Source organism: Cygnus atratus, chromosome 6 (genome assembly GCF_013377495.2).
Source record: "Cygnus atratus isolate AKBS03 ecotype Queensland, Australia chromosome 6, CAtr_DNAZoo_HiC_assembly, whole genome shotgun sequence".
Lineage (NCBI taxonomy): Eukaryota > Metazoa > Chordata > Aves > Anseriformes > Anatidae > Cygnus > Cygnus atratus.
The window spans coordinates 5,130,757-5,157,029 of NC_066367.1; the positions used below are offsets into that span (position 1 = coordinate 5,130,757).

The 26,273-nt window shown below is 36.1% G+C and overlaps 1 protein-coding gene across 13 annotated transcripts in view; it reads left to right on the forward strand.

Moving 5' to 3' along the window:
* TFPI (tissue factor pathway inhibitor) overlaps positions 1–26,273 on the forward strand; it is a 213,076-nt gene that overhangs the window by 171,882 nt on the left and 14,921 nt on the right. For 8 of the 13 annotated variants that reach the window (XM_050711583.1, XM_050711585.1, XM_050711582.1 and 5 more), the window contains 2 exons: positions 13,114–13,233; positions 21,078–21,278. In XM_050711583.1, coding sequence (XP_050567540.1) covers positions 13,119–13,233; positions 21,078–21,278 — 316 coding nt within the window. In that variant the 5' untranslated portion in view covers positions 13,114–13,118. Of the gene's footprint in view, positions 1–3,196; positions 3,309–4,540; positions 4,607–4,709; positions 4,874–13,113; positions 13,234–21,077; positions 21,279–26,273 lie in introns of those variants that run through there. The other 5 variants (XM_035569346.2, XM_035569289.2, XM_050711584.1 and 2 more) reach the window with 5 other exon arrangements.

Genomic DNA, 26,273 nt, shown 5'->3' on the forward strand with positions numbered 1-26,273 from the left:
GGAACTGAATCTTCTGTTTATTCAAACAATTCCTCTACTACAGTAACTTCAAGGGAGGCTTGATTCAGGCAGAGTGGTCTGCCAGGCTATTTCAAATCCTTCTAAGTTATGTAACATTTGAAGCAATTAATACTTGGAGAAGTACAAGAATATTTTAAGAGTCAAATTAAGCTGATGTTAGTACAAACCAATTTCACTCATAATGTATATGGAAATTCATAAGTACTAAAACATCTGAGCAATAAAGAGGGTAGTGGGATGGGGCTTGCAGACCTTGGTGCCAATTAAAAAAAAAAAAAAGGCAGAAAAATGTCAGTGACTTCTGTAATATTTTACTTGTAAGAATCTACATGAGCTTCATCTTCTGTAACTCTTCAATGAAAAACAATGATAACAATCTGCATTAAAAAAAAAAAAAAGGTAAAATATAAATAGCTGTTCTAGAAAATCTAAATACATCTTAAATGAGGAAAAGGCATGTAACAATGGGAAAAGTGGAGTAGGGAAAACTCAAACAATTTAGACGGGGGGAGTATGTGAAAGGTCAGTGTGACTCAGTACTCTAGAAATTAGTCATCAAAGTACTTCATGGAAAACATGTAAAGATATAAACCTTCCTTCCTGAATGCCTTATAGACAGATGCAAAGACAGGAAATCCAAGCTGCCAGTATAGATATGAACAGCAAAGGCATGTTTTCATAATTGCTGGGAACCTACTTGGGGAAAATTGTTGGCCTTTTCCCTTTGCCATCTTCTGCTCATTCTTTAATTCTATCGGGACAGAGTTTGTGATCAGCTGTGAAGGTAGCAAGCATCTATGTCCACAGTAAATTAATCTGGCCTGTTGTTTGAGCTGCATTTGAAAACTGTAATCATTAACCAGCTTACTTTGGGTGAAATGTATGCAGTTAGAACAATATTAAGGAGCTGAAGATTATTAAAACATATTCTGCTCTAGTCTTTTTTCCTGTCAAGCATGTCCCACTTAAAAGGATTAATTAAAAAACTAATCACATATGCCATTGCTTGGTAAATCTATGTCTTTTAAATATATATATATAACTTCTATGGTAAGGAATCACCAACTGTACTTGAAATTGAATTTCAGTAATCTTTGTTTATCCTTACTTTGTGAGCTGTATAGTTTGCAATTTGGAGATAAAATGAATTTCAACTGTCAGTGTAAGTTATTTGATCTTCAAAGTGCATTTAGCCTTGCAGTGCAGTGCCCCCACTAACTGATATTGTTAATGAAAACTGAATTTTAACTCATCTAGCTAAATGCAGAGTAACTTTAAACTGAAGTTTTATGGTCTTCTTGTCTCAGGAGAGTTTGAACAATTAATGGCACTGAATTTATCTATCCTCCTTAATCTCATTGCAGAGTTAATGTTGGAAGTCTAATGGTCAAAACTCCTGAATTGCTGTTAACTATTTAAGAGCTGGATGTCAGGTGTGAAGGGCCATGACACACAACGTACCAAAAAAAGAGGCCAAATTTCTGTCAGAGAGGAAATTTTAAGAGACTGGGGGAAAAGTTGTCCAAGATAAAAACGTGGCTAGGAAACAAAGCAAAGATGTAAAAGAACAAGCTTCCAAATAGGCTCTTAGAAAACATATACAGAGTCTCTAGAGAGCTGGAAATCTCACCTCTATCTAGACCAGACCCACAGTCAGAGAAGAACTAGTGGATTCTAGGTCTAGCTTCAAGGACGTTTCTGCAATAACCCTTCCATGTTAAATGCATAAACAGGAACAAATATTAGCATCCAGTTTGTTCTCTGTTCAGTACAGGGTCACCAATGTCTTTTATACTACTCTTGTGACTCTGTGAACCTTAAATTATGCTAGTGGAGAGAGCACAGACTGTTCTCAGAGATGTCAACATATAGCAATGGAATGAGGGTAGTTTCTGGAAATGTGAATATCAAATCTCTTCTGGACAAAAAGAGGAACTGCTGCTGTCTCTTCTGTTCTGGGAAGCTGCTCTAGCACCTATATTTACTTTAAGAAGATGATTCTGGCAGTAACTCTCTTCTGTGTTTTAAAATAAAGTGGTAGCTGCTTGAAGTGCTTTGCAAGTATTGTGGTTTTTGGTTTATGGTTTTTGGTGTGAATTCAGCATGTGCTGAGAATGTCTGCCAGAGGAAGTCAGAGCATGGGTGCAGAAACAAGAAGAGAAATTTTAAAATTAAAAACACACACACACACAAAAAAAGAACATCAGTAGAGCTTATGGGCCTCAAGAATGGCACGAATCTTGCACATTACAATTTTGGAGCACACTGTTTACAGTTTGTCTAATTCCAATGCTCTTTGTTTGGGCTAAATTTTGAATAGTCATATTATCTCTTTGAAAACTGGGAGATACTAACAGTTTCTAAAGAAACCAAAACTAGACAGAGGGTTTTGGTGAGGATCTCAATTTTTAAAGCTCTTCATGCTTGAACCCAGTAAAACTGCTCTTAAAAAATAAAAAAAAATAAATAAAAAAGACAAACTACCGACTTCTATGTGTTTCTCTTATGAAACTTAGAGTATGGGACAGAGTGCCCCTGGGGATGGAATGGAGCAAAGCCATATGGGGAGTCATACAATTCCTTTCCTATTATAGTTACTGCACAGCAAAATAGATTATTTTTTAGTCATTCAGCTGTTCATTTTCCTTCCTTAGTATTGTTGTCACTTTCCCTGATATGTGTCATGCATAACTGAAGTTACCTAGTTAATTTGATCTACTATTTAGAGGGAAAAAAAAAAAAAATAGACATTTGAACATGGTGACCCAGGATGAGCTCTGGACTCCAGAAAGTTCAACAACCTTCTTCCAGAAAACAGAGCATTTCAAAAGAACTGATTTTAAAACAACCGTATTGAAGGTAGCAACTGCAGCAAGCAAGTTAGACATACAAGTATATGAAGGAAATATTTAGCTGGTGCTGGTACCGTTTTTATGAACTTGACAGGAAGGTCCATATAAACTTATTAGTGTTTTTCTGTAAACATGTTCTACTTTTCCATTGATTGACTGTTACTGCCACTTTTTTTTTTATCATGTTTCCATCTCCCCATCTCCTCTCCCCCCCGTTAGGTGGTGGAAGATTCACAAGGGACTGTGACGCTTTCCTCTCTGTGGCAGTGTTATTTTGTGTTGGTTTTAAGTATGTGCAGAGTGATAATCTGAGGCTGTTTCAGTTTGCAGGTATTCCCACTGGTGGTAATTGTAGCATTACCAGTGCAATGATCCAGAGCATGCACAGCCATTGCAATTAAAATCTTTTTGGTGTATCGACACGGGAAACAGAGGGTGAGCTAAACTTGCTTGGCAAAGCAAGATAACTAGTATTTTGATGTTTGGTATGTGTGCAAAATGTGACTTACAATTATGAGGTTTCACAGTGTTAATAGTTAGGTATGGTCAAAATCAGTCATAAGACACCACTGCGGCAGATAGTTTCCTCCTATGCCCGCCTGCCTGTTACACTTTCAATAAGTGGCAGCTTCACTTCAGTGCAATAAAGTAGTTATGTTTCTGTAGTGTGTACAGTGTGGAAATGCACACAACTGAGTTGAAGACAAATACACAGCACTGAAATGACTGTCCATTAGAGAAGAGGATTGGGGTAGGCTAGCTAACTGCTAAATACAGGACAGTTTGTTTCTAAGTGAGGAGAGCTGAGATTTGGAAACATCCACTGTATTTTTTCAGTCCAAACTGCTGAAAGAAGAGGTTGGAGGCTTTATAATCCCGGTGTTTGCTGTTGGGACTGCCATGCTAGTTTCCAAAAGCATAACTAAAATTGCTGCTTGTCTGTTTTGTTTGTTGCTTCTGTGCTGTGAGGGTAGGTACTATTAGAATGATGAAGGCATTCCCTATTTGAAAATAGAATTATATGACCTATGATTTTGCTACCACCAATTATTTTTTGTCTAAACCTAAACACTGTGCACCATTATATGATGCCTGTATACATCTTTCCTGCTTAGTTTTCTGAGGCGTTGGGCTATATTTTGCATTAAATGTAACATTAACCTAGTTTTCACTTACCAGTTTGGGTACATCTTACCTTGTTATCAAAGGGGAGAATTAGTGCAGGATTGGGTATGTGGTAGTGATAGATTTTTGGTTATTTTTGTTTTCAAATTTATGAAATAATGGAAACTAGTGATTTGGATTATTCCATATTAAAATAATAATAATAATAATAATTTAATAATAATAATTTTTGTTGGAACAAATTAATATTTCTTTTCATTATTGCAAGCTATCTCACAGTGCAGACAGGGCTGTATATGATGAACAGAGATTTACCTCAGATATGGCATGTCACATAGATGTCATTGCCACATCTAAATAAAGAACTGACTCGTTATTTCTTTATTTCTGTTTAAATGAGCCTTCTATGAGGTGGAAACAGAAAGTCAAGTAATGTACTCAGTATGTCCTTTTGATGAACTCATAAAGTTGGGTCATGTGCCATGTGCTTTTTGTTTTTTTTCTCTGTGGTTAGAGCAAGTAGCTAGAAAATCATTAGACATTCCCTCAAGGTCTCTTTAGTAGCTTTGCGATTTGGTGTAGACAAATCCTGTGTTCCTGTGAAAGAAGTAAGTGCAGCTATTCAAAAAGTAACGCTTAATTTCAGGGTTTGTAAATAACTTGAACTTTGCACCAAGTGGTCTGCTCTACACTGCCATAGAGTTGAGCAAGTTTCTCGCAGGCTACCTCTGCCAAGGCATGCCATCTGTAGGATGCATTCTCAGCCCATTCTCCCGGTTCCCAGCTCTTGGATGATGTGAGGCCCAGACTGAGCCACCTAGGAAGAACTCAGGGGAGGAGATGAAGTAGGGTCTGGAGCTGTGTGACACGAGAAGGTGAGTGGAAGCATGATGGCAGCAGTACCCAGAGCCAGGTGTGAGATGAGTAGAAGGGAATAGATCCTGGCACTAAGTTGGGGAAATGGAAAACTGTTTTAAGCACAGGCAAAAGGAGTCAACAAAGGAAAGTGAAAGGTCAAGAGACATCTATAGTTATGTGAAAAAAAGAAGGGTATTCTGGTGGTAGCCTTATTAATTAATTTATTGATTTTTCTGTCAAAACATGACAAGGTTTTCTTTTCAGTTAGTTTGTAAATTGTGTTTGCAAAGCATCATTTACAACTTTAGTGCAAACAGAACCAAAGTGAAAGTTTAAGTCTGAAACAGTGACATCAGGCCATGCAGCTCTTTAGCATAAAAGCTAATGAAGAGCTTTGTTTTTTCTAAATTTTAACTTCCCAATTTTCACTTCACTACCCAATTTTCACTTGGAAACTTAAGGTGCTGGAATAGTGCAGCAGCAAGTCAACCTTCACGTCAAATGATGAAAGGTAACCAACCAAAATCCTCTTTCATAACGAAAAGGTGATTTGAAGTTCTTAGAATAATCTGGTGGAGTCTCTGATCTTAGGACAGATATGGACTATTAGGGAGGTAAGATGAAGGGTGGGAATTTTGATAGCTCATGTTTTCAGTTACTAATGTTTGCTTGCTGATGATCCACGTTAGACTGCCTCCTTTCTGATAAGTTGCTGGGAGACTGCAAGGCTTTGCGTTGATGTCACTTTGAATGTCAGACTGGTACTGACTCTGGGACTGATACAGAGCACAAGTTTCTGAGCCACAGTGTGAATATCCTCTTTTTATATATATGTAAAAAGACATGGTGCCTGATGACCTCTTGCAGTTCCCCTCATCCAGTTTCTGGGAATACTCTGCCACAAGTCTGTGAGAGGAAGGAAACAGGCAGGTGGAATGTCAAGACTAAATACAGACCCTAACTGTATTTACATGTAGTGTATGTATTGTCCTAACTTGAGAGGGTATGTTCTCAAATCATGTGTAATGTATATATTTATATAGTAGGCTCAGGAGGTGCATTAATGATACCCTGCTGAAAGAGCTGTCTGCCTGCTTTATGCAATGGGAAGGGCAGAAGGATTTGTCTTGACAAAGGACACTTTGTCTTGATAACAGCTATAATAGCTGTGATAGAGGCAGTTTTTACCTTGAGTTGCATTTTATATCTTTGCTAGCCACACCAGATACTGCGTAGTAAGAGGATTTTTTATTTTTACAAGGAATGTTTGATAAGTTAGTGTAGTACAGCTGCCATGGTGCCTTTTCAGTGTTTCTGCATATGAAATGTTACCTAAAGGGAGACCGCATATTGGTTCAATATAATTTTGCACAAAGAAAAATCTTTGTCAAGCTGATACTCCCAGAGTGGTTGAGAAACAGTCCCTCTCGCTGCTGAATTGAAATAAAATGTGTTGGTTTAGTCTTGTTTTTGAAATGAGTCTGCTTTCTGTTGCCAGATCAGCATGTGGCTAAGGAAATAAGTCTTAGCAGGAGTCTAGTTTGGGAAGACTGGGAGGGTGGCTTAGCTGTTGCACTCATGCTGACTGCAATGTGGACATTGTTTTAAAAAGCAGAAAATAGGAGAGGGAAAATATTAAAATTCAAAAATACCTTTAGTACCAGTCCACCCAAGACAGTGGCATATTGGTCAATCTTATTGACATGTTTCTTGAGCTAAGCGAGTGTTTTCTGGGTTAGGATGCAGATGCATATCAAATATATGTCCTGGCATTCAGGAGATACTCTCTGCAATATTTACTTTTTTATGAGGTCTATAAGCTTCTTTATTGGCAGTGACAGTTCCTTCTGGTTGAAGGCACAGGTCCAAGTCCTGTCTAGTTCCTAGTAAGAACAGTTTGCTTGCATGTGGTCTGGAGGACAAATTTAGAGTCTTTCTTCTGTTGTAATACATTTAAATATTTTAAAAACAGCTTCACCTGCTGCCACACTTTGATTCCGTGTGCCTATTCCTTTATGAACAGATTCAAAAACTTCTGAGGTCTTCTGATCCTTAGCATTCCACACCCGACCTTCACCTCCCATGCTGTCGCAAGGGTGAAGCATTCCAGGTCTTATTTGGATGCATAACTAAATATAGTACAGGGTTAAAATAAAATAGTATTTAGGCTGACTCCAGGAGTGTATAGGTTCTCAAGAACAGGCAGGGATGGCATTTGGCTGAGTGTCAGCAGTTAGAGAAGTGACATCAAGCCGTTACATCACCAGAGGAGCAGAGAGCTACTTGTGCAAAAGCACAAGGTTGGGGAGAATGTTGCCACAGGTGTACATAGCAAGCATAAGTATACCATAATGAATCATGGAAAGATATAGTTGCTTCAAGAAAGTGCAGAGATTTTGCTTTTGCAGTTGCAACAGAATTGCTGTAGTAGCAGGTGGTAAGAGTGGAGTGGTAAGAGTGGGAGTAAGAGACTGTAGTTCCCACTTTCACATTTTAATACAGCTTTCTAGGCAGAACCTGACAGTGGAGACCTACTCACATTGCACCTCTCAATGTTTTAGAGGATCATAATTTTTATAAATAAATTAATTATAACAGCAGTGTATTTTTCTATTACATCTTCAAGGATGATTAAGCAAATACAGAAGTTATAAATATGTAATTATTTTCCACGGAATCTTGCAACCCATAGGTCTTCTCCCAGCTGCAATGAGAAGTTTGCTATAGTAAAGTCTTTGGTAATTGGAGAGAAAGTAGAGTCTCATTCCTGGTGTTCCTTTACTCCCCAGGCAGGTCTCCTTGTCTGCTGTTGTTTTAGGTGTTGCACAGTTGATTTCTTTTCTAGCACATGGCAGTGATGGAGTTGATGATAAATTATCCATGCTACATTTAACAATTGGCACATGTTTTACAGTGGCACAGAAGCTGTCTTACAAACAATACTCAGTCTTCTGAAGTAAACATGCACAAAAGGATTATCAGTTTGTCTCGGGGGGAAAAAAATATGTTCCTCTTTATTTTATTCAGAAAATAATCTGGGAAAAACAGAATTCCCTCTTATTTCTGGTGGTCTCATGAAGAAAAAAAAAAGTAGAATTTGTCTGGTTTCTGTAGCATCTTTTTCTACTTTTCGTGATGTGCCTTGGGTAATGCTTGTAGTGTTGGGAAAAATAGATATGTCAAGGATGCATGACTTCAACAGTCAAATATTAGTCATCTGTCCCTAACTTTAGTGAATCAAACTGAGTTCCATAAACATTTATCTTGCATTGCCCTTGGCTTGCCTTTTAACTAAAGGAACACAGTTTTAGAATTGATAAATGATATGATAGGATTCATACTTTCTTCATTGTTCTTACTTCTCCAGAGTAAGTGAGCAAACATGATGTTTCAAAAAGCTGTAACACAGCATGTGTAGTAAAATACTTTCAGGCAACTCACTGACTCAGCCAGCTGGGAGACAATTCTACAATTAGGTAGAATTCAATTAATTCTATCAATCTAACAATCCAATTAATTCTCTGTCATATACGTCCCAGTAGGTGGTACAAGATACCGTAGGGCAAATATAACACCCGAGAAGGACATTGAGCTAATAAAGGTCTGTTTTCATATCAGAGGCACTGTAATGTTGTCTAATTAGACCTTCTTTAATTTCAGGCTGTGCTAATTTAACCTTTTATTCCTCCATTTACTGTATCCTTTTTTTTCTTTCTTTTTTTTTCTTTTTTTTTTCTCCTTCCATTTCCTGGGCTGTCAGTGTGAATGAGTCACTTTTACAGTCATTACAATGTCACTTTGTGCCATTTTCTGAAGCTGTCTGTTTCTGGCTACTGCGGAAATGCTAGCTTTTATTTTGCTTTTTCCAGTTAGCTGGTTAGAGATAAATAGGGTGCTGAAGAAACGCTTGTTTCTAAACATTCTGGTAACTATAGAAATTGCTGCAGAACAGACTAAGTAAACATACAGATAAAAGGTCTGACTCCAATGGCTGTAAACTGCTCAGAGAATGCAGTGAGTTTTCTACTTATCTGCTTTTAGCAAAAAATCTAGAGAGCCTCCTGGTATTTCTGTGTTTAGGTGGCAGGATAAAAAAGACCTGGTTATAAGAGAGATAATAAGGGTCTGGTACTGGGAATTTCCTTGATTGCTTGTGATCTGCTTTGTTTACCTATATTCCAGCTTGACGGAAGCTAGTGGCATTATTCACAAGTCAAAGCATTTAATTAAATCAGTGAGTCACTGCCAGCTACCACCCATAGACCTTTGATTCCCTTGTCAGGCAACTTAAACATTTTCTGTTTATGGATAAAAATATCTCATCTAAAAGCTAGTTAGTTTGGGAGCAGCACAGCTCCTAAGGAAATGTTTTTAGGAATTTATGAAATTTGCATTAGTGACATTTTGACATATAGAAAAGCCGCTATTAATGCTGGACTGATCTTTTGCTGTCCTAAATTAGAACCCTTTCTGGAGTAAGAGGCTATATTTACTCCCAGAGATTTTCTTTTTTTGGGGTCTATATAATCAGACCATTTAACATGAGTTATTTATGCTCAAAGCATTTTCAATATTTCCCATAACATGCAGTGCTTCACACAAGTTCTTTTATACTTTACTGAGATGAATGTCATAGTCACAGTAATTTGAATTTTACCTTTCACTTAAATGCAATAACCCTCCCAATGTATTAAAAAAAAAAAAAAGAAAAAAGAAATAAAACCAATATCATAATAATCAAAAATCAATATCAATTAAATATATCAATTAAAGCTTACAGCTTTAAAATTCTGTTACAGAGCAACTGAACATTAAATCAGAGAACTTGGACTTTTCTAGATGGCTGGGTTTTTTTAATTGAAAAAGCACAGCCAAGTTCACTTTGATCTTGGATTTTACTCTTCCTTTAGGAATTAAAGGATTTAAGGATTTAATCATTTCAGTACTAACACCTGCACCCCCTTCATCCCATTTCTACCCATACCTGATACTGTGCTCTGGGAATGTACAACCCTGTGGGAAGGCTAGCCAGAAGAGAGGCAATTATGTTTGGTCAGTAGACTTTGCAATAAGGTAGATATACAGTTAGCCTAAATTTTTTGTCTTGTGAAATTGGCCGAGCATAAATGAGTCTGACTTTCCACAACATCCTCTCTTCAGGGAATACAGGAGTTAAGTGGAAGAATAGTAATACTGTACCCCAGTGAGATTTTTGATCTCTATACAAACGCAGTCATTTATCCTTGTAATCGCACAGTGGCAATTACGCATCGTAGCTATACAAAATTTTATTTTAAAGTGCAAAAAAAAATATACAAAATTTTATTTTAAAGACTCATCTTCAAATGAAACATTTATTGTGGATTTCCATTTCTGGATGATTTTCCTATATTTTCCTTCTAATTGGGAACAAAGTTTTGGGAATATAGGATGACAATAAAAATGGATTTACTAAATTGCCATCATGTTTGGAAAAACTCAAATACAGAAAATGAGAGCCACAGGGCAAGCTTGGAATTAATCCACAGGCAATTGAGGCTGTGGGTAATTTCCAAATCCCTTTATGAAGGGTCAAAACCATGTCAATTATTACCAATTAAGGCTTGTAAGGAAAAGAAAGTACTTAGAAAATTCCCCTTTCCCATGTCATTTTAAAAACTAAAATTGAAAGTCTGTTCTGTAATTTTTCATTCCTATGAACTCAGAGTAGTCAGGCAAAGCCTTTCAGACTTTTCAGGTTCTTTTTTAGCTACCTGAGTATCAAATCCGAATATTTGATGGTTATTTCTGATTTTATCCAGCTTTAAATGATATCAAACTATCACCACCTTTATTTACATTATAATGCTGAGTACTTATACAATTATTTGAAAATTTTCCTTAATATTTCTCCCCATACAGTTGTTTCTTAGTTGTGGATCTATATTGTTTTAGTTAGTGTCAAACTAATATCATAACTCAGATGTCTCACAAATTATAAAGAGAATCTTAGACAACTTCACATTACCTTGTAAGGAGTTTTTTTTTTGTTCCTCTTTAAAGCATGGCTGTACTTCTTATCGAATAGTGAATAAAGAGATTTGCTCTACTTTATCTAAACTTGTGATAAAAAATAAATAGAAATCTACGACCTTGTACTACAAAACTTTGCATGGATGAAAATTTGGTATTAGGCCAAATGTATCATAAGCGGTGTTCTGTTTCTGGAAATCATACTGGCCTATGGAAACTAAAAAGGAATGTTGTCAACTCTCTTGACTTTGTGCAGAAATATAGTCAATAAAACTCCTTTTTTTCAGATGCTTTGTTGGTCTATTTTGGATGTATGATATTCTCTTATGTGGTATTATTTCAATATGTTAAAATTTTTGCTTATTATGTATGTGGCTTATTTCTAGTGTCTGAAGTCTCAAACATGATTTTTGCAAGGCAGTGCACAAACAGTTGCATCTCTGTGGACATTCAGGCATTAAATTCTAGCACACACACAGAAGCTTATCAATCTTCCTGAAAATGTGACAGTAATGTCAAGGTTGGCTGTTGCCCTTGGTCTTGAACAGTTACTTTGCTCTAACTGTTGGAGAGGGAGTCTCTGCTGTTTGGTTTACTGGAAAACTGAAAATTATCTGGAAAATAATAAAATGAAATGCTGAGAATATCTTAAAAAGACAGCTTGTTAACGCTAATGTTAGGCCTGGAACTCAAAAGTATTGAGTGGATAGCAATGAGCATTTCAGTAAAGACTCTTCCTCTAACAGTGTATTATTTTTTAAAGCCTGTTGGTGAGATAACATCAGAACAACTGTTGGGAGCATTAGAAAAAGGAAATAATTAATGCACGTAATTATCACACATAAATAAGAGACTTATAGACAGAATGACAAAGTAGTAAGAAAGATAGCCAGATGGGGTACACAAGTTAGTGCAGACAGTAGCATTAATGAATGTGATCTTGTCTGACATGTCAGAATGAAGTGTTGAGTCCATAGCACAGTGTCATGTTTTCTTTCTTGTCTTTTAGCAATGCTGTAGGGATATCAGGCAGTCAGCAGAACACACCTTTGTTTTTTTTTGTATTTTTTTCTACAGCACTGTGAGTTAGGAAAACACTGGAGGAAAAAAATTGAAACAGGAGGAAAAAAATGAAACATTCTCAAATGAGAAGTGAAAATTCGGGCTCTGGTTTGGTGTTGAAGATACAACTCTTACTATACAACTATATCCAAAGTCGGGTGGCAGGCTCTTCCCCCAGACCCTCCTGCCCTCATTGTTTTAGTACCTCTGCATCACCCATCTTCATAGACAAGTAGACAAAAACAATAATGATAAAACAATGCCTGAAGGCAAGGAACTTCCTAGTCCTTTAGATTTTTATGAAGTTGGTGTTAATTAACTTAGCCAAAGTTTGATATCGTACTTTAAGAAAAGGGGACATCTGTCGATAGCTAAAGAAGATATTGAGCCTACTCCCTAGTTAGAATTCAGGGTTACCTAATAAGCTTTTAATTAGTTTGAAAACATGTATTTCTAAATAATTAAAGCAAAAGTTTTCCTAAGGTGCTCTCCAATATGTGCATACACAACCTTATTTTCAGCATAACTTGAACATGCAGGCTTCTGTGGAATAATTTTCTTTGTGTGAATAACTATGGCTTCACTGATCCCATGTGGAAAAGAATAGCTCTGCACTTATTAACTGAGGAATTCAATATTAAGGGGATCTGCAAGATACAAAATACTATTTAATACTGTTAAAGCCCATGTTGCGAAAAAGTTCACTGACTACAGTGAACTGCAGCTTCCAGGAACTCGATAACTATAAATTGATGAAATATTTGTTAAAAATATAATACTGTGCTTTTGGCAATGAACCCATGGTCTGCAGACAGAGTAAAACTTATTTTGAAGAACTAGAAATAAGGACATTAAAAATTTATTTAAAAGTACAAAGTATTACATTTTATATTGTTATGTATTCTGGGAGGTGATTTAAAATTGTGGCTTTAAATAAAAATAACGTCAATGTCTCTAGTATGTACTGGAGATGGGATGGGAGACTTGAAATCAGCTGAAAGCAACTAAAAATCTTGTCGTGTTATTCATTGTGCTTATAATATAATTATACTAAAGTATCTTACATTATTCCAAAGCTCTCTGTGTATCTATCCATAAACCTATGTTCTACCCTGCTAATGACTTTTGCAGAGCACTCAAGAAATTTGATTAAAGTGTATATTGTCATTTATATGTTATTCAGGAAAGATGAAAGGAAGAAAGAGGGGATGTTTCTTACCTTTAACCTTTTTCATGCTGTTTGTCTGTATCGCTGGACATGTGACTGATGACTCAGATGATGGCGAAGAAGAGGATGTTCTTGGTAAGAGTTCACAGAAACAACACAAAAAACTCTCTCTCATAACAAAACCACCATGTTATATGCACTCTAAATGTACTTCTGTACTTGATTTTTTTTTCAGGGAAAATTGAAAGTGGAACTAAGCATGCAACAGTGCTGAAAACAGACTGGGTTCTTAACTAACCAGGAGATGCTCAGAATTTTGCATCTAGCTGTAGCAAAATTGTTCACCTTCTATAACAGCTTCTGCTTTGTATGCTTTTTGAAAGTTCTAATCTTAATCAAAGTATTAGATATCAAGATTATTCCCTTTAAGCTGTGCTTTAGGACCTCTGGAAAAGTTCAGTGTTGAGGGAAAAGAACATGCAGGTGGTAAACTCTGGCTTTGTCTTCCTGTGCAAATGGAGTAGAAACATGATGAATAACACTGTAAGCTGATATTACTCTCTCCTGTGCACAGCTCTCTTCAGCCACAGTTAATTTGCAAAGTTTGCAAAATTCTGGATTGCCCTACTTGTTTTCCTTGGCCTTAGAGATGATTTCTGTATGAAAAAAAACATCTCTACCAAGTGATTTGGTATTGGTGGATAAATAAAAACTCGGCAGTTAGAGATTTTTGTTGGAAAAAAATATCAAGTGTGAGTTAGGACTGGAGGGGTTCTTGGATTCTCTTACCATTGTAAGGCTGTTGTTCATTGTACCTTCACTTCATTGAAATTCAGTGAGTTGGGTCAAATTTCTGTACTGGATATCATTGTGAAAAGTATTTTAATTTCATCACAAGCAATCATGAGAAAGCAGATGAGGGAAAATGCACTTTTTGTACCATATTGAAATAGGCTTCTTTCCTTTTAGAAAATGACTTAAAATGGTGACCTCTTTCTTACGCTGTAGAAAGCAATGTAGTGGATACCTCTCACATTTGACATGTCTAATTTTGAAGACCAACTAGGAATACAGCTAAGGGTGACCTTCTGTTGCTGTTGCTGGTACTCATATATCTGCCTATGGCTTGTCAACTTTCCATCCACATTATTTCTTTCTATAAGTTTTTTGCAGCAGCCTTGTGACAAAATATTAATTCTGTACAGTCGTGGCTGTACTACAAAATAAGCCAGCACTTTAGGGCCATATCACAATTAGTCACCACAATTTAAAATATTAGACATTCCACATTAAGTGTATGCTTATCATGCCAATGTCGTCAGATGGTTTCATAAAGAAAAAATTTTTCTATTTACCCTTGAGGTACCTAAGTACCCTTCTTGTTTGAAGGCAAAGTTGTATTTATCTTTGCTCTCCCCCACAACTCTGTTTTATAAAAACCTCAGCCTAAACTTGCAGTTCATGAAGGCCAAATTGTCTTGTTGGTTAAAATAATACACTTCTTCAACAGAACAAGAAATATGCAGGATTAGTCTTTTTTTTTCTTTTTTTTTTCTTTTTTTTTCTTTTTTTTTTTTTTTTTGTGGCCCTGTGTACTTACTTGTTTTTAAATATAAAAGACAACAGGAAAAGCATGCCAAGGAAATTAAATAGTCTCTTTTTTTTTTTTTTTTTAATCCAGCAGTATTTTATCACCAATTATTTAACAATCAGTCATTTAAAATTATACAGCCAGTAAATGATTTAGAATGAGGGACAGTTATTGACTTCTGAACTAGCATTCCACAGTAAAAAATAGTCAAATGCGATGCTTAGAAATCAAACCAGGGCCCTGTTATGACTAGTGAAGACTCGGTTGTGGTGTTTACAAGAAATTATTTTTGCATTAATCTGATTATGTTTTTATAAAATGATTATGTTGTTGCTATTTAAAATTACTCATGATTGCTTATGAATTAAATTCTGGTTTCACTGAATTTAACAACAGAAAGTTTGTAGGCTGCAATTTCACTAATGGCATGTATTTTCTGATGGTAAGTGGTTATAAAACGTTGACGTACTTCACCCCAGCATTCAGTACCTTCCAGGTATTGAAGGATGAAATAAGTTGTATGCATCCATTGCTTGCAATATGGTACTTTTGGATCGCATTTGATACATGCTCTGTATGAATCTGGGCTTTTTAATTCTTTTGTATGTGTGTCTGTTTTGTTTGTGTGTTTGTTTTGTTTTGTCTATTAGTATTTAAACTGCAGTAGTAATTAAAGTTGAAAGTCAAGTCCAACAGGTTAAAACGGGTTCTCAATGTGTTCTTTTCCAGCAAAAATGCAGTCATTTTTCCATGAGTAAATTAGATTTATTAAAAAAGTAAATGATATAAAAATAACTAGTTCATGTATATTGTTCCATAATACCTTATGTGTTTGGGAGCACTTTAGTTGATGTTCCAAAGCCTGAAGAAAATAACTTACTAGTTGAATGTGCTTTTTATTCTAATGTGAAAGTTTATCAAGAATAAATGTGACTGCTTTAAGAAAGGGTAGGAAACACATTGGTAGGAAAAGCAGTGAACAGTGTGTGGGTGGGAAGCTGTCAAACGGGCAAAGATGGAGAAAGAAGAAACAGTTATTCATTAGCGACAAGGTGCTTAGTATTGATATCACTTATCAAAGAGAGACATTTACAAGAAAGCTTGGAAAGATGACAGCATATCTTTGTAATTAAGGATAACCACAGGAATTCATATGAGTGAGAACCTGTAACCTAAGAAACAAAACAGAATGTATTCTACTTAAAAACAGAAATTCCTATTTCAGCTTAACATAATATAGATCAAACTTTTTTTTTTCCCAATTAATTTATGTAGTTCTGTTCTGAAAAGCAAGTATGCAGCAATGCTGTTGTCTTTCATATTTATTGTGCCATAGATATATCAGGGAAATTATTTCACAGTCTAATTAAAAGGATACATTTTTAACAACCAGTTTTGCAAATCGATGTAGCAAGAGTCTACAAGTCAAGTTAGATTCTTTGAGTATGTCTGCACCTGGGGAAAATGGTATTGTTTTTACTTTTACTAATGTAAAACGATTAGAGAAAATATTCACTGCTTCTGGTTTGTAATATTGTATTGCTTACTAGTAAGGTACTAACAGGGCTTTACACAGGTATTATAAGCTCCATGTGCTACATGGATGGCTACAGCATGACTAACTGCAGGTTATTAGAGTTTTCACAGTGAAAGTACTACTTCTAAGTTGATAGTAACTGTTCAAACAACAGCCTTGTCCTAAGTTGCAAAAATTGCTGTGTGAAGGACAATAAGTGGCTGTGCTGTGTGGGAACTGTCTTGGCCAGTATCCTGGCTCTTGACAGTTGCCAAAAGTAGGAAGACTGTAGGAATGGAGCATGAATCATAGAACCATAGAATGTCCCAAGTTGGAAGGGACCCACAAGGACCATCAGGTCCAATTCCTGGCTCAACACAGGACCACCCAAAAATCAAACCCTATGTCTGAGAGTGTTGTCCAAACACTTCTTGACCTCTGGCAGGCTCGATGCTGTGACCACTGCCCTGGGGAGCCTGTTCTACATCACCCTCTTGGTGAAGAACCTTTTCCTGATACCCACCCAACCTGAGCCTCCTGTGATGCAGTTCCATGCCATTCCCTCGGGTCATATCACTGTCACCAGAGAGAGCAGCAACTCTCTCTGCTACCTAAGATTGTAGTGACATAGAATACCTGCGCTAAACTCATGGCCAGTGTGAGCCATTTTGTTGATATTACTTTGCACTTATAACAAAGCATGAGTGCAAAGATTTGTTAGCATAGGAATAGGCACTTAGTGCCTTTAATCACGACAAGCTACAATATAGTTGATCTAACAAAGGTTTGAAATGAAAATTTTTGAGGAAAAGTAGGGAGAAAATGTTTTGCTTTATTTTATTTTTGGTGTGGCAAGTAATAACTTCTGTGTAACAGTGTGTATCAGCTGTAATCCTTTTTTCAATGTTTTTCTAGCAAAACACTATCCATGTTCTTGATTTAGGGTAGTAAAATTCTATAATTCTACAGATTTTCTAAAAGTTTGTTTGGACCAGGTGCTTAAGCCTGGAATGCCTAATAAACATCCAACAGGGCCAGATCCAATGGAGAGACTTAAACTCATTTTCCTTTTAAAATGATGGTTGCAACATGCTATATTTAGAAGAATAAATGCATTTGTAAATATAAGGTGGAAAATAACTGTTTAAGCACTTGTATAATGAGGTTGTATTTGCTGAAAAGTAAGTAGAAGTTGCAGAACGTTACAGACGTAGTGTAATGTTGTAAACAAGGCTAGTAATTCTGTGATGTATTAATTAAAAAAAAAAAAAAAAGGACAATTGCCCCACTTTGTAGGCACCACTAATGCCTCAGGTAGATATTGTGTTCAGCTCTGGGCCATACACTTTAAAAGTAATCCAAACCAATAGGAAAGGATCCAAAGGAAAGTTGCAAGAGGGTTAGAAAGCAAGACCAATAAAAAGAGATTGAAGAAGGGATTTTATTTATTATAGAGATAATTAAAAGGATAGAAAAGTCATCCAATAATAATAATAATAATAGAAATTAAAAAATAAAGGAAAATTGGATGTCTTGAAATTATTCTTCCTACACACTGAAGGGAAGTACAAAATTATTTAATATGTAATAAAGAATATTTGGGCTGTATATTATGAAAAATGCTTGTATTGCAAGTAGGGTAGTAAAATTCTGGAACTGGCTGCTTCAGGTTACTGTGAACTTTACTTCACTGGACTTTTTTAAGAATGATTTGGCCATCTATCAGGAAAGGTCTCAAGGTATTTATCCCATAGAAATATGCCAAAAGTTGACTGAGAAACACCATTAAAACTGCTTTCAGTTTACGTTGTTAGTTGATGACTATTCACTGATGTTTCTGATAGACAGCTTCTCTAAATGTCATATCCTGTGCTCTTCACACAAGGCCTAAAATGTAGTAGGAACAATCTCTTTTAGAACTGAATAGGAGAGGAGGAGGCTATACAATAGGAATTAGCTTTTTCAAGGCACATTCCACATGTGAAACTGGTGCAGACATATTTGTATCTATGCAGACCTACTGGCTAAACACTCATGCTTGCCTTCTCAACTGGTGCTTTAATCTGAGAAGGAAAGCTAATTTTATACCATCTGTGGTGAGCTAAGTGTTCCCAGGTGTAAAGTAATGGGGGAAGAACTCTCTCTCTGTTCCCAGACACAGGAATGATTCAGTTCCCATGAATCCCTTTGAGACATCTTTCCTCAGAGTCACTTGGTTATTGTTCAAAGGGAGAGGACTTGGCTCTCTGGGGCTTCACAGGGTACGTATTTTAGTCAAAGTATGGTAATTTACCAGCACGCCTAAGAAAATAAATGTCTCTGCCACTTCATAGATTGCCAAAAAGTGAGACACAAATAGTTGTTATGTTTGCAGTAAATGTTAGTACATCTGACAGTGGTAACAATGTCACTGACTGCAGAGGAAAGGTCTGAGGAGGTAAGCAAAACAAAGATTTAGTTCTGTGGGTTTGGTGGGAAATAAGCAGAAGTTGAGACCAAAAAGTTTCTAAGATTAGTATACTAAGCCAGTTGTTCTTCACTGTGTAGTTTTGCATCTATGCTTGGGCACTATTTCTGTTTTGATAACCCACAACATTGGTATGGCATAATGCAGTGAGCAAAATGATCTGACATAACCCCATGTTTGTAATTCTGGTAGTTAAGAAACCTAGTAAGTTTTCACAACCTCTTTGAGACTGAACTGGGTCACTGACATAGGTCACTTATGAGGTCTCATTACTTGTGTGCCAAGAAAGTAAAATGTTTATAAACCAGCTGTTAAATCTCACCCACCCTCATTTAAGCTGGATTGATTTCTGTGCAGCTAAATGTTTGATTTTAGCCTTTCAGGCATTATTCCAAATGTTACTAAAACCTCTGATGTTTTGAAGGCATTTTTTTCCCCCTATTACTCAGTGAGGGAATTCCAAAGTTTCATTTTGCAATGTACTGTTCTCTCTGTTTTTCTAGTTGAGCCTTTTCAAGTTTCTTCCAAAGGATTTCCAAACCTGTTGGAGAACTTTGGACGTTTGAGGTACAACTTGGAATCTTATATGATGTCTAAATCCAGATTCTTCATGGGCTTGGGAAGACCCAGATAAGGAAATTGGCAAGAAACAAAGTTCAGAAATCTTTGGCAAGCCGAGCTCTGTAGGAATTTTAGTGAAACTCATATCTCTTTGAAATGTGTCATTTAATTCATCCACAGTACTTATTAGACAATCTTCAGTAGTATTTTCAAATCTGTTTTTCTAACTTCAGAATCTGTAAATATCATTTCTCTAATGAGGTAGAGGCAGACAATTTTAGGGACTGAATATTTGGTATGCATTTTGAAATTAAACGTCTCATTCTGTATTTTAACACCAAATTGACCATTTTAAGAATGGAAGATCTAATTACCTGCTACAATTTTTGTGTTGATAGTATTTGTGTAATAAAACTTATTTTTTCAAGGATTTACATGATATGGGATAAAAGATTTTAGCGGTGAAAATTATTTCTTTGCTGTATATATATGTTATCAATGTCTCAAACGGAATAAAGAGTAAACTTGCATTGGCCTCAGTGTTTATGAGGGTTTACTTCAGCTGCGTATTTCAGTTAAAGATTTTATAATAAGATACATGTTATATGTTAAACTAATAGCCACAGAGTGGGTAGGTAGTAATGTCAATTTCCTTATCACCATGTCCTAAAGTGGGATTTTTGTGGATTCTGTTAATTAAAACTGGAAATTTACTCTAGTTAGCACAAGAAAGCTGTATAATGATCAGGTATATGCTTGTCCTCATCTTTTTTTCCTCCTTCCTGAGCCACTGCAGATAGCACTGGTAGATACTTTTGAATACACATATTAAGAGACATCAGTGTTCTGATTAGCTCTGTGAGAATGAGGGAAAGATTTCAGCTCTGTTCTTCTGACTGCAATTGCAAACACAAGTTCTGCAAAGCTTTCAAAAGCCTCTAGGGTAAAATACTTCCTTGGAAAAGGAAAGCAGGAAAAAATCTCAAAGCCTATATTGGTAAGGGAACAGTATCATAAATGGGATCATCAGAGTTTCCTTATAGGCATTGACAGTATAACACTTTGTTAGTAATCTTCTCCAAAATATGTATGTCAATTTTTACATAACATTCCAAGAGTTAATCATGTATATTGAAAGACATAAAAATGACTTGAGGTGAAAAGGTGCAACTTCTTTTCACCCAAACTTTCTGTTGTGTTCTTTTCAGCTCTTAAAAGGTCTTATGCAAGAACAGTGAAATCGAAGAAAGGTATCATGAAACGTGTCAAAGAAAAGTATCATGACCTTTCAATTGTACAGGATGGGTTTATGTACCAGTAACGTGTAATCTGGTAGGGGAATGGTGCCCTCTGCAGGGCTCTCTCGCTTAGTTCACCGCATGCTGCTGTCTGCTATGAGACGCCCTTACGAACTATGTTCATCGTCAGAGATGTTCATGCACAAGGCACACTCCTTCAGCCTTTTTTTATGCAGGGTAGTCAGTGTGTCTTTCGGAGCTGCCAGAATTTTCTCAGTATATTTGTTGATATTTTTTTCACTAGGTTCGATGAATAAACTGCTGTCTGTAGTTGTTTACAGAATTATGGTGAGGATCTGTTTTTTGGAATATGAGCTCTGTCGGTTGAAAGTTAAAACCAACATTTCCATTTGACTGAGTGGAACTTGTGTTCCAATGGACATGATGGTTGTCTTTTTACATCTATGTTTAATGTGTTTAGAGCTTTACTGCCAGATATTAGCAGTGCCTCTCCAGCACAACAGGCAAGCAATTTGATTGTGAAGTTAAGCTGTGCAGTGAAGCAAAGTAACTTGGTAACAGTTGTTCTCCTTCTTTTTATCACAGGTGCTTCTTTGCCACCGCTGAAACTGGGACATTCAATCTGTGCCCTGAAAGCAGATGAAGGTCCGTGCAAAGCTATCCACATGCGCTATTATTTCAACATTCAAAGCCGTGAGTGTGAAATGTTTGAATATGGAGGATGCCATGGCAATGAAAACAACTTTCTAACACTGGAAGAATGTCAGAACAAGTGTGTGGTAACAGGCCAGTACCCATTCTCCTATTCTCATCAGTTCTTCATTTGCATTTGTTAATTGTCATCCATAAACAGTATGAATTTTAGAAGTAGAGGTCCTCTTTGGTTCCTGTTAATACAGTAATGTGATGCTCCCAATTATTCTACTACGTTGTAGTCATCTGGATTATTTTAGATTCTGCAGGCAAAATTCTGGATTTGGGAAGACAAATTGTGATTTTTTTTTTTTTTTAGTGGACCTGTAGAATAGAGAGTAATGCAAGAAAGCTTATTTTCTGGCTAAAGCCATGTTTTGAAAGAGTTGTTAAAGTAAAATTGATTTTGAGGCTGGGCTAAACTGTTGGCCAGTGCATTCATTGCTTTTGGAATATCATACCCAATTTCTGATTCCACACTTCTCTTTGTTCGAGAAGCTGATACAAGCTATCCAAAATCTTGAACATCTGCCATGATTCAACAAAATTAGAACTGCAGTAATAAAATAGTTCTCTTTAAAAATGTCAGTTATAGCTGTTTGGCTTAAAATATCTGTTTTGTTGCAACTTCATCAATTAATCATTAGAAAGAGGAAAATGAGATCCAAAACACAACAAAATATACAGAAAGTGCCTTGTGAATGCCGTTTTTGCTGTTAAAAATTATCATCATAATTAACTAAGGCCTTCAGCATTGTGAAGGCTTTACAGAGTGAAGGGGGCTGTTTTCTTACCTGTAAAAATTGAGCCAGAATAGTGTGATTAAATAGAGCACAAACCTCAGTGGGACTGTATGTGTAAATAATAGCCAAGTTTAATCTGAGATGTTGTACCTGAGCAAAGTTTCATTGATGAGAAACTATCAGAACAGCTAACAGAAAGAAGACGTGTCTTTCCTAACAGGTTTTCTCTGGTCTTCATCCCTTTGATCTTTCTAGCAAGGAGACTGCATGCATTCTATACGATCCCTGAATGTGATCCCTGAATTTTATAATGAAAGCAGATTTCAGTTCTTCTCTCAAACAACCCCATGCATATAGAATAATTTCTGCCAGGATGGAAAAAAAAACAGTACAAAATGTCACCAACAACTTGTGAAAGTGATAAAGATCAGACCACTACATTCTTTAATTGAATGTCAGTTTTTCACTGTAGTTAACTCTCAGGATTGATTTGAGACTATTTTTTAACGGCTTCTATTATCCACTGATAAGCCTTGGAGACCAGATGTACTCCAGTGAAGAAGGAGCAAGGATCAATTGCAGTCTCACTCTGTCCTCGAGTCATATATGGGTAAATGTAAATTATATTAAAATAAGATTTATATTGAAATCACTTATCACTGAGGAATAATGTTTTGGATATCATAATTCCTTTGTTACTAAGTAACATCATCTAGAATTTTAAGTCAAAAAAAAGAGATGGCATAGAGAAAACTATCTTTCTGAATATAAACATCTTGCAATGAATGAAAGCATACACAAATTGAATGAAATTCTGTCCTTCTACTTGGGCCTGAATTGAGTCATAACCCAGCTCTCACTGAACTGGCTGAGAAGGCAAAGGACCTTCACATCATTGATTTGATTTCTTTTCATGTTGAAGTCACAGATATTGCTAGAATTGCAGATTAGTATTCACATCTAGCACTGAAATGACATTTGCTCCTTTTTTACCTTTAATGTTTTCTTCTTACATTTCTGCAAATTGTTCTGTCAAAATTGCTAGCTGTTCATTCTGTTGAGAACCCTGCAATATTGAAGGAGAGCAAATAGCCCTGTGCTGGTTAGAGCACAGCTCACAGTCAGTAAGAAATTTCCATTTTCTTGTATTGCGGCCTAAGTGCTAGTTCTGCTGTCTCTGTATTTGGGTCATTTTCTTCAACTAGAATATGCCAGTTTTAGTGATTGGTAGTAGAGGAAACTTAGAGGGCAGGAGCTGATCTTGTTTCAAAAGTAGGCTGAAGACTGACACCCACCAAACTGGGTGTAAGAATTGGGTGATGATACTTTGATGAGCATTAAAGAAGAATTAATTTGATTTTAAGGAATCATAGAATCATTAAGGTTGGAAAAGACCCTCAAGACCATCCAGTCTAGCCATCACCCTACTACCAATGTCACCCACTAAACCATGTCCCTAAGCACCAGGTCCAACCTTAAAGAGTTAAACATTATTCAAATTCTGGCTTTAATATTTTGCATAGTTATTCCCTGTTTCCTTGACAGTGGTCTTTCTACACTTGCATCTTTTGTTTTGTCATATAGCTTCTACAAGTCATAAGTTTGTATCAAGGATTTAGCTGATTTTATTTTTTTTCCTCTACACAATCAGCTCAAAAATTATTTCTGTATTTATTGAACTTTCATAACAGAAATTAATAAAACTTACAATTGAATTCCATAGTTAATGCATATATCTAAGTTTTAAAAAGTCAGCAAAGTCATTCTAAGAGGAAAAACCTTCCTTACAAGGCATTTTCCTCACTTCTACAGCTGTACTCCATGTTTTGTTTGGAAAATTGTGATTAATCAGTTTCTAGTTACAGCTCCACAAAGTTAACAATACAGTCTTTCAAGATAAAAAATGATAAGCTCTTTTTCTTGATTAGCATTCATAGTCAAAAACTATTTAGGATGTGAAGATACCTCTTCTTTTTCTGTCACCAGGCTAGCTTTTGGCACTTCACATCTGGCATCTGGTTTTGGTTTTCAGCTGGACCTACAGCATTTCTGCAATTTTCAGAGCAGGGTTGTTTGCAGGACTGCAGCTGCCAGTATCTCATCCAAAACATCTGTTTTTCTTGTGATTTGGAGTGTTTGTCCTAAATTCCAGTTTAAAGGCTAAGACTGAAGAAGGTTCACAGGTGCAGAATTTGGGTTGAAGAGTGTATAAAAGCCATGATCAGGTGCCACGAGTGAAGTTCTGCAAAATTATTTCTTTAATCTAATGTTGATATTTTGATTAATAGTGTTATTTTGACTCTGACACATATGTTGGATCAATACCTGAAACAGATCTTCTGAACCAAATCCTATGCTAGCATGTAATTTGCTTAATTCCGTAGAATGAAATGGAAAAATCATTTAAAATAAGAGCTGGCACAGTGTCTATCTACATGTTGGTACTCAGCCTGGGTTCCAGTATTTGGTATATGCGTAATTATAGTCCAAGAATTTGCAATGTAGAGTCTGCAGTCAGGAACTGGAGCAATAGAGGCTCAACATTTTTGTATTCTCTGAATGAGTAACTGCAGAATAATATGGTTTGGCGTCACACACAGTACACTGTCAAACATTAAATTCTTTTTTTTTTTTTTTTAAAGTAGTAGCTTCTATTTGTTAAGCCTGGTTCTGTGCAGTCTCATATTACATTATGTTCATCTTAGTTAATGTTTCTCTTATTTATTACTGCAGAAAGATAACTAATTTAGTAACAGAGTAGAAATCAGACTAAAAAGACAGTGCTGACTGGTAAATTCTTGAAAATAAAGAAAAATCTAAGAGCTGTTCAGAGAATTTCCACTGTGAAGAATGTGAAGGTAAAGATTGCTAAAAATAAGCTAAAGGGAAGTTTTGAGATGTATAAAATCAAAAGAAATAATGTGAATAGCCAAAATGTCTAATTTTTCAGCATTAAGCACAAATAAATAAGCTAACATGAGTGAACTGCAGGGCTCCTTAAACTGGAATATTAAAAAAAAATATGGATGAATAAACCATCAAAGATGGAAACTAATGATTCCCAGAGCTGGTTAGAGTCAGCACAAGAAGGTCTGGAGAGTCCAACTACAAGCTGGCCACTTTAAGCTTCTCTAAGACAATGTTTTGATTCAAGATGCCTAGTTCTGATTCACGTCTCCTAGAAATCAAGTGCATTTTTTGTTTCTTGTGCTTTTGAAGGTCACCACTTCAGAGAGTGGATAGGAGTAAAATTGCAAATGGCAACACAAGCATAAAGGTCCTAATTTTCAATGCAATGAATGTTTATCCTGGAAAGACTATTTAAGCTTTCTAGTATGGAAAAAATACCTGTTGGTAAAAGGTTCTGGACATGACAGCAATTTTTAGGTCAGTTATTTAAACAGTAGATCTACTCAGAATTATAGTTTGTTTACAAAGAAGAAATTAACTCAGCTATGGATTTGGCTTTTTGAGCAAAACCAGAAGCAAAGAGACGATGTTGACATGGTGGTAAGGTTAAAATACTTTAGGCCTGTATAAACTCACAATAAATTCTTCCTGTTTTGTGCCAGAAGGGTAGAGATCACACCAAAGTCTGATTGCTGATTTTGGCCTGAATGAGACAGCTGAGTGGAATTAGTGAAATAGCCCAAAACCATTGTCCTGAAAATAATTTTTTGTTTGTTTGTTTGTTTTGTTTTGTTTTAAATCAAGTCATAGGTTTAATGCTAAAGGCATAGCCTCCTACTAACAGGAAGCACTGGAAATATGTTCAAACAAATGATTTGTCACTCTCAAGTGCATGTCATATCTTTGAATAATATTTTTTTAAGAATGCCAGTCGAATTATCCCAGAGACAAAAGGAAAATGTAGCATGATAGAATTTCTACCGAATATATTTGCTTTGAAAATACAACACAAGCAGCGTTTTCAGAAGGAAAAGAAAAGTCTACAATAACAAACTGGTAGGATTGTGGCACACAGTGGCAGTATAACTGACACTAAAACCATATTAGCTATCAGCACATCTTAGAATGGGAGCCAAGGAAGGTCTAACAGTATATAAATGACAGTTGCAAATGCTTGCTCTCAAATATGAGTGGAGGATGAATTGTTAAAACTAGTTTCAGTTTTAGCCTGTGAAGAGATTGTTATAACTAGTGTGTGTGGCAAGGGAAACCTTATGAAAATTACAAATTGCAGAAAGGGTAAGGATGCAGATGGCTGAATTATCTTATGTTACTGCTTAAATAAGAAGGAAGGGCACAGCAGCAACTCCATTTTTTCCAGTAGGAATTGTTTTCTGCCTGGTGCTTTAATATTGCAAACATCAGAAGGAACACT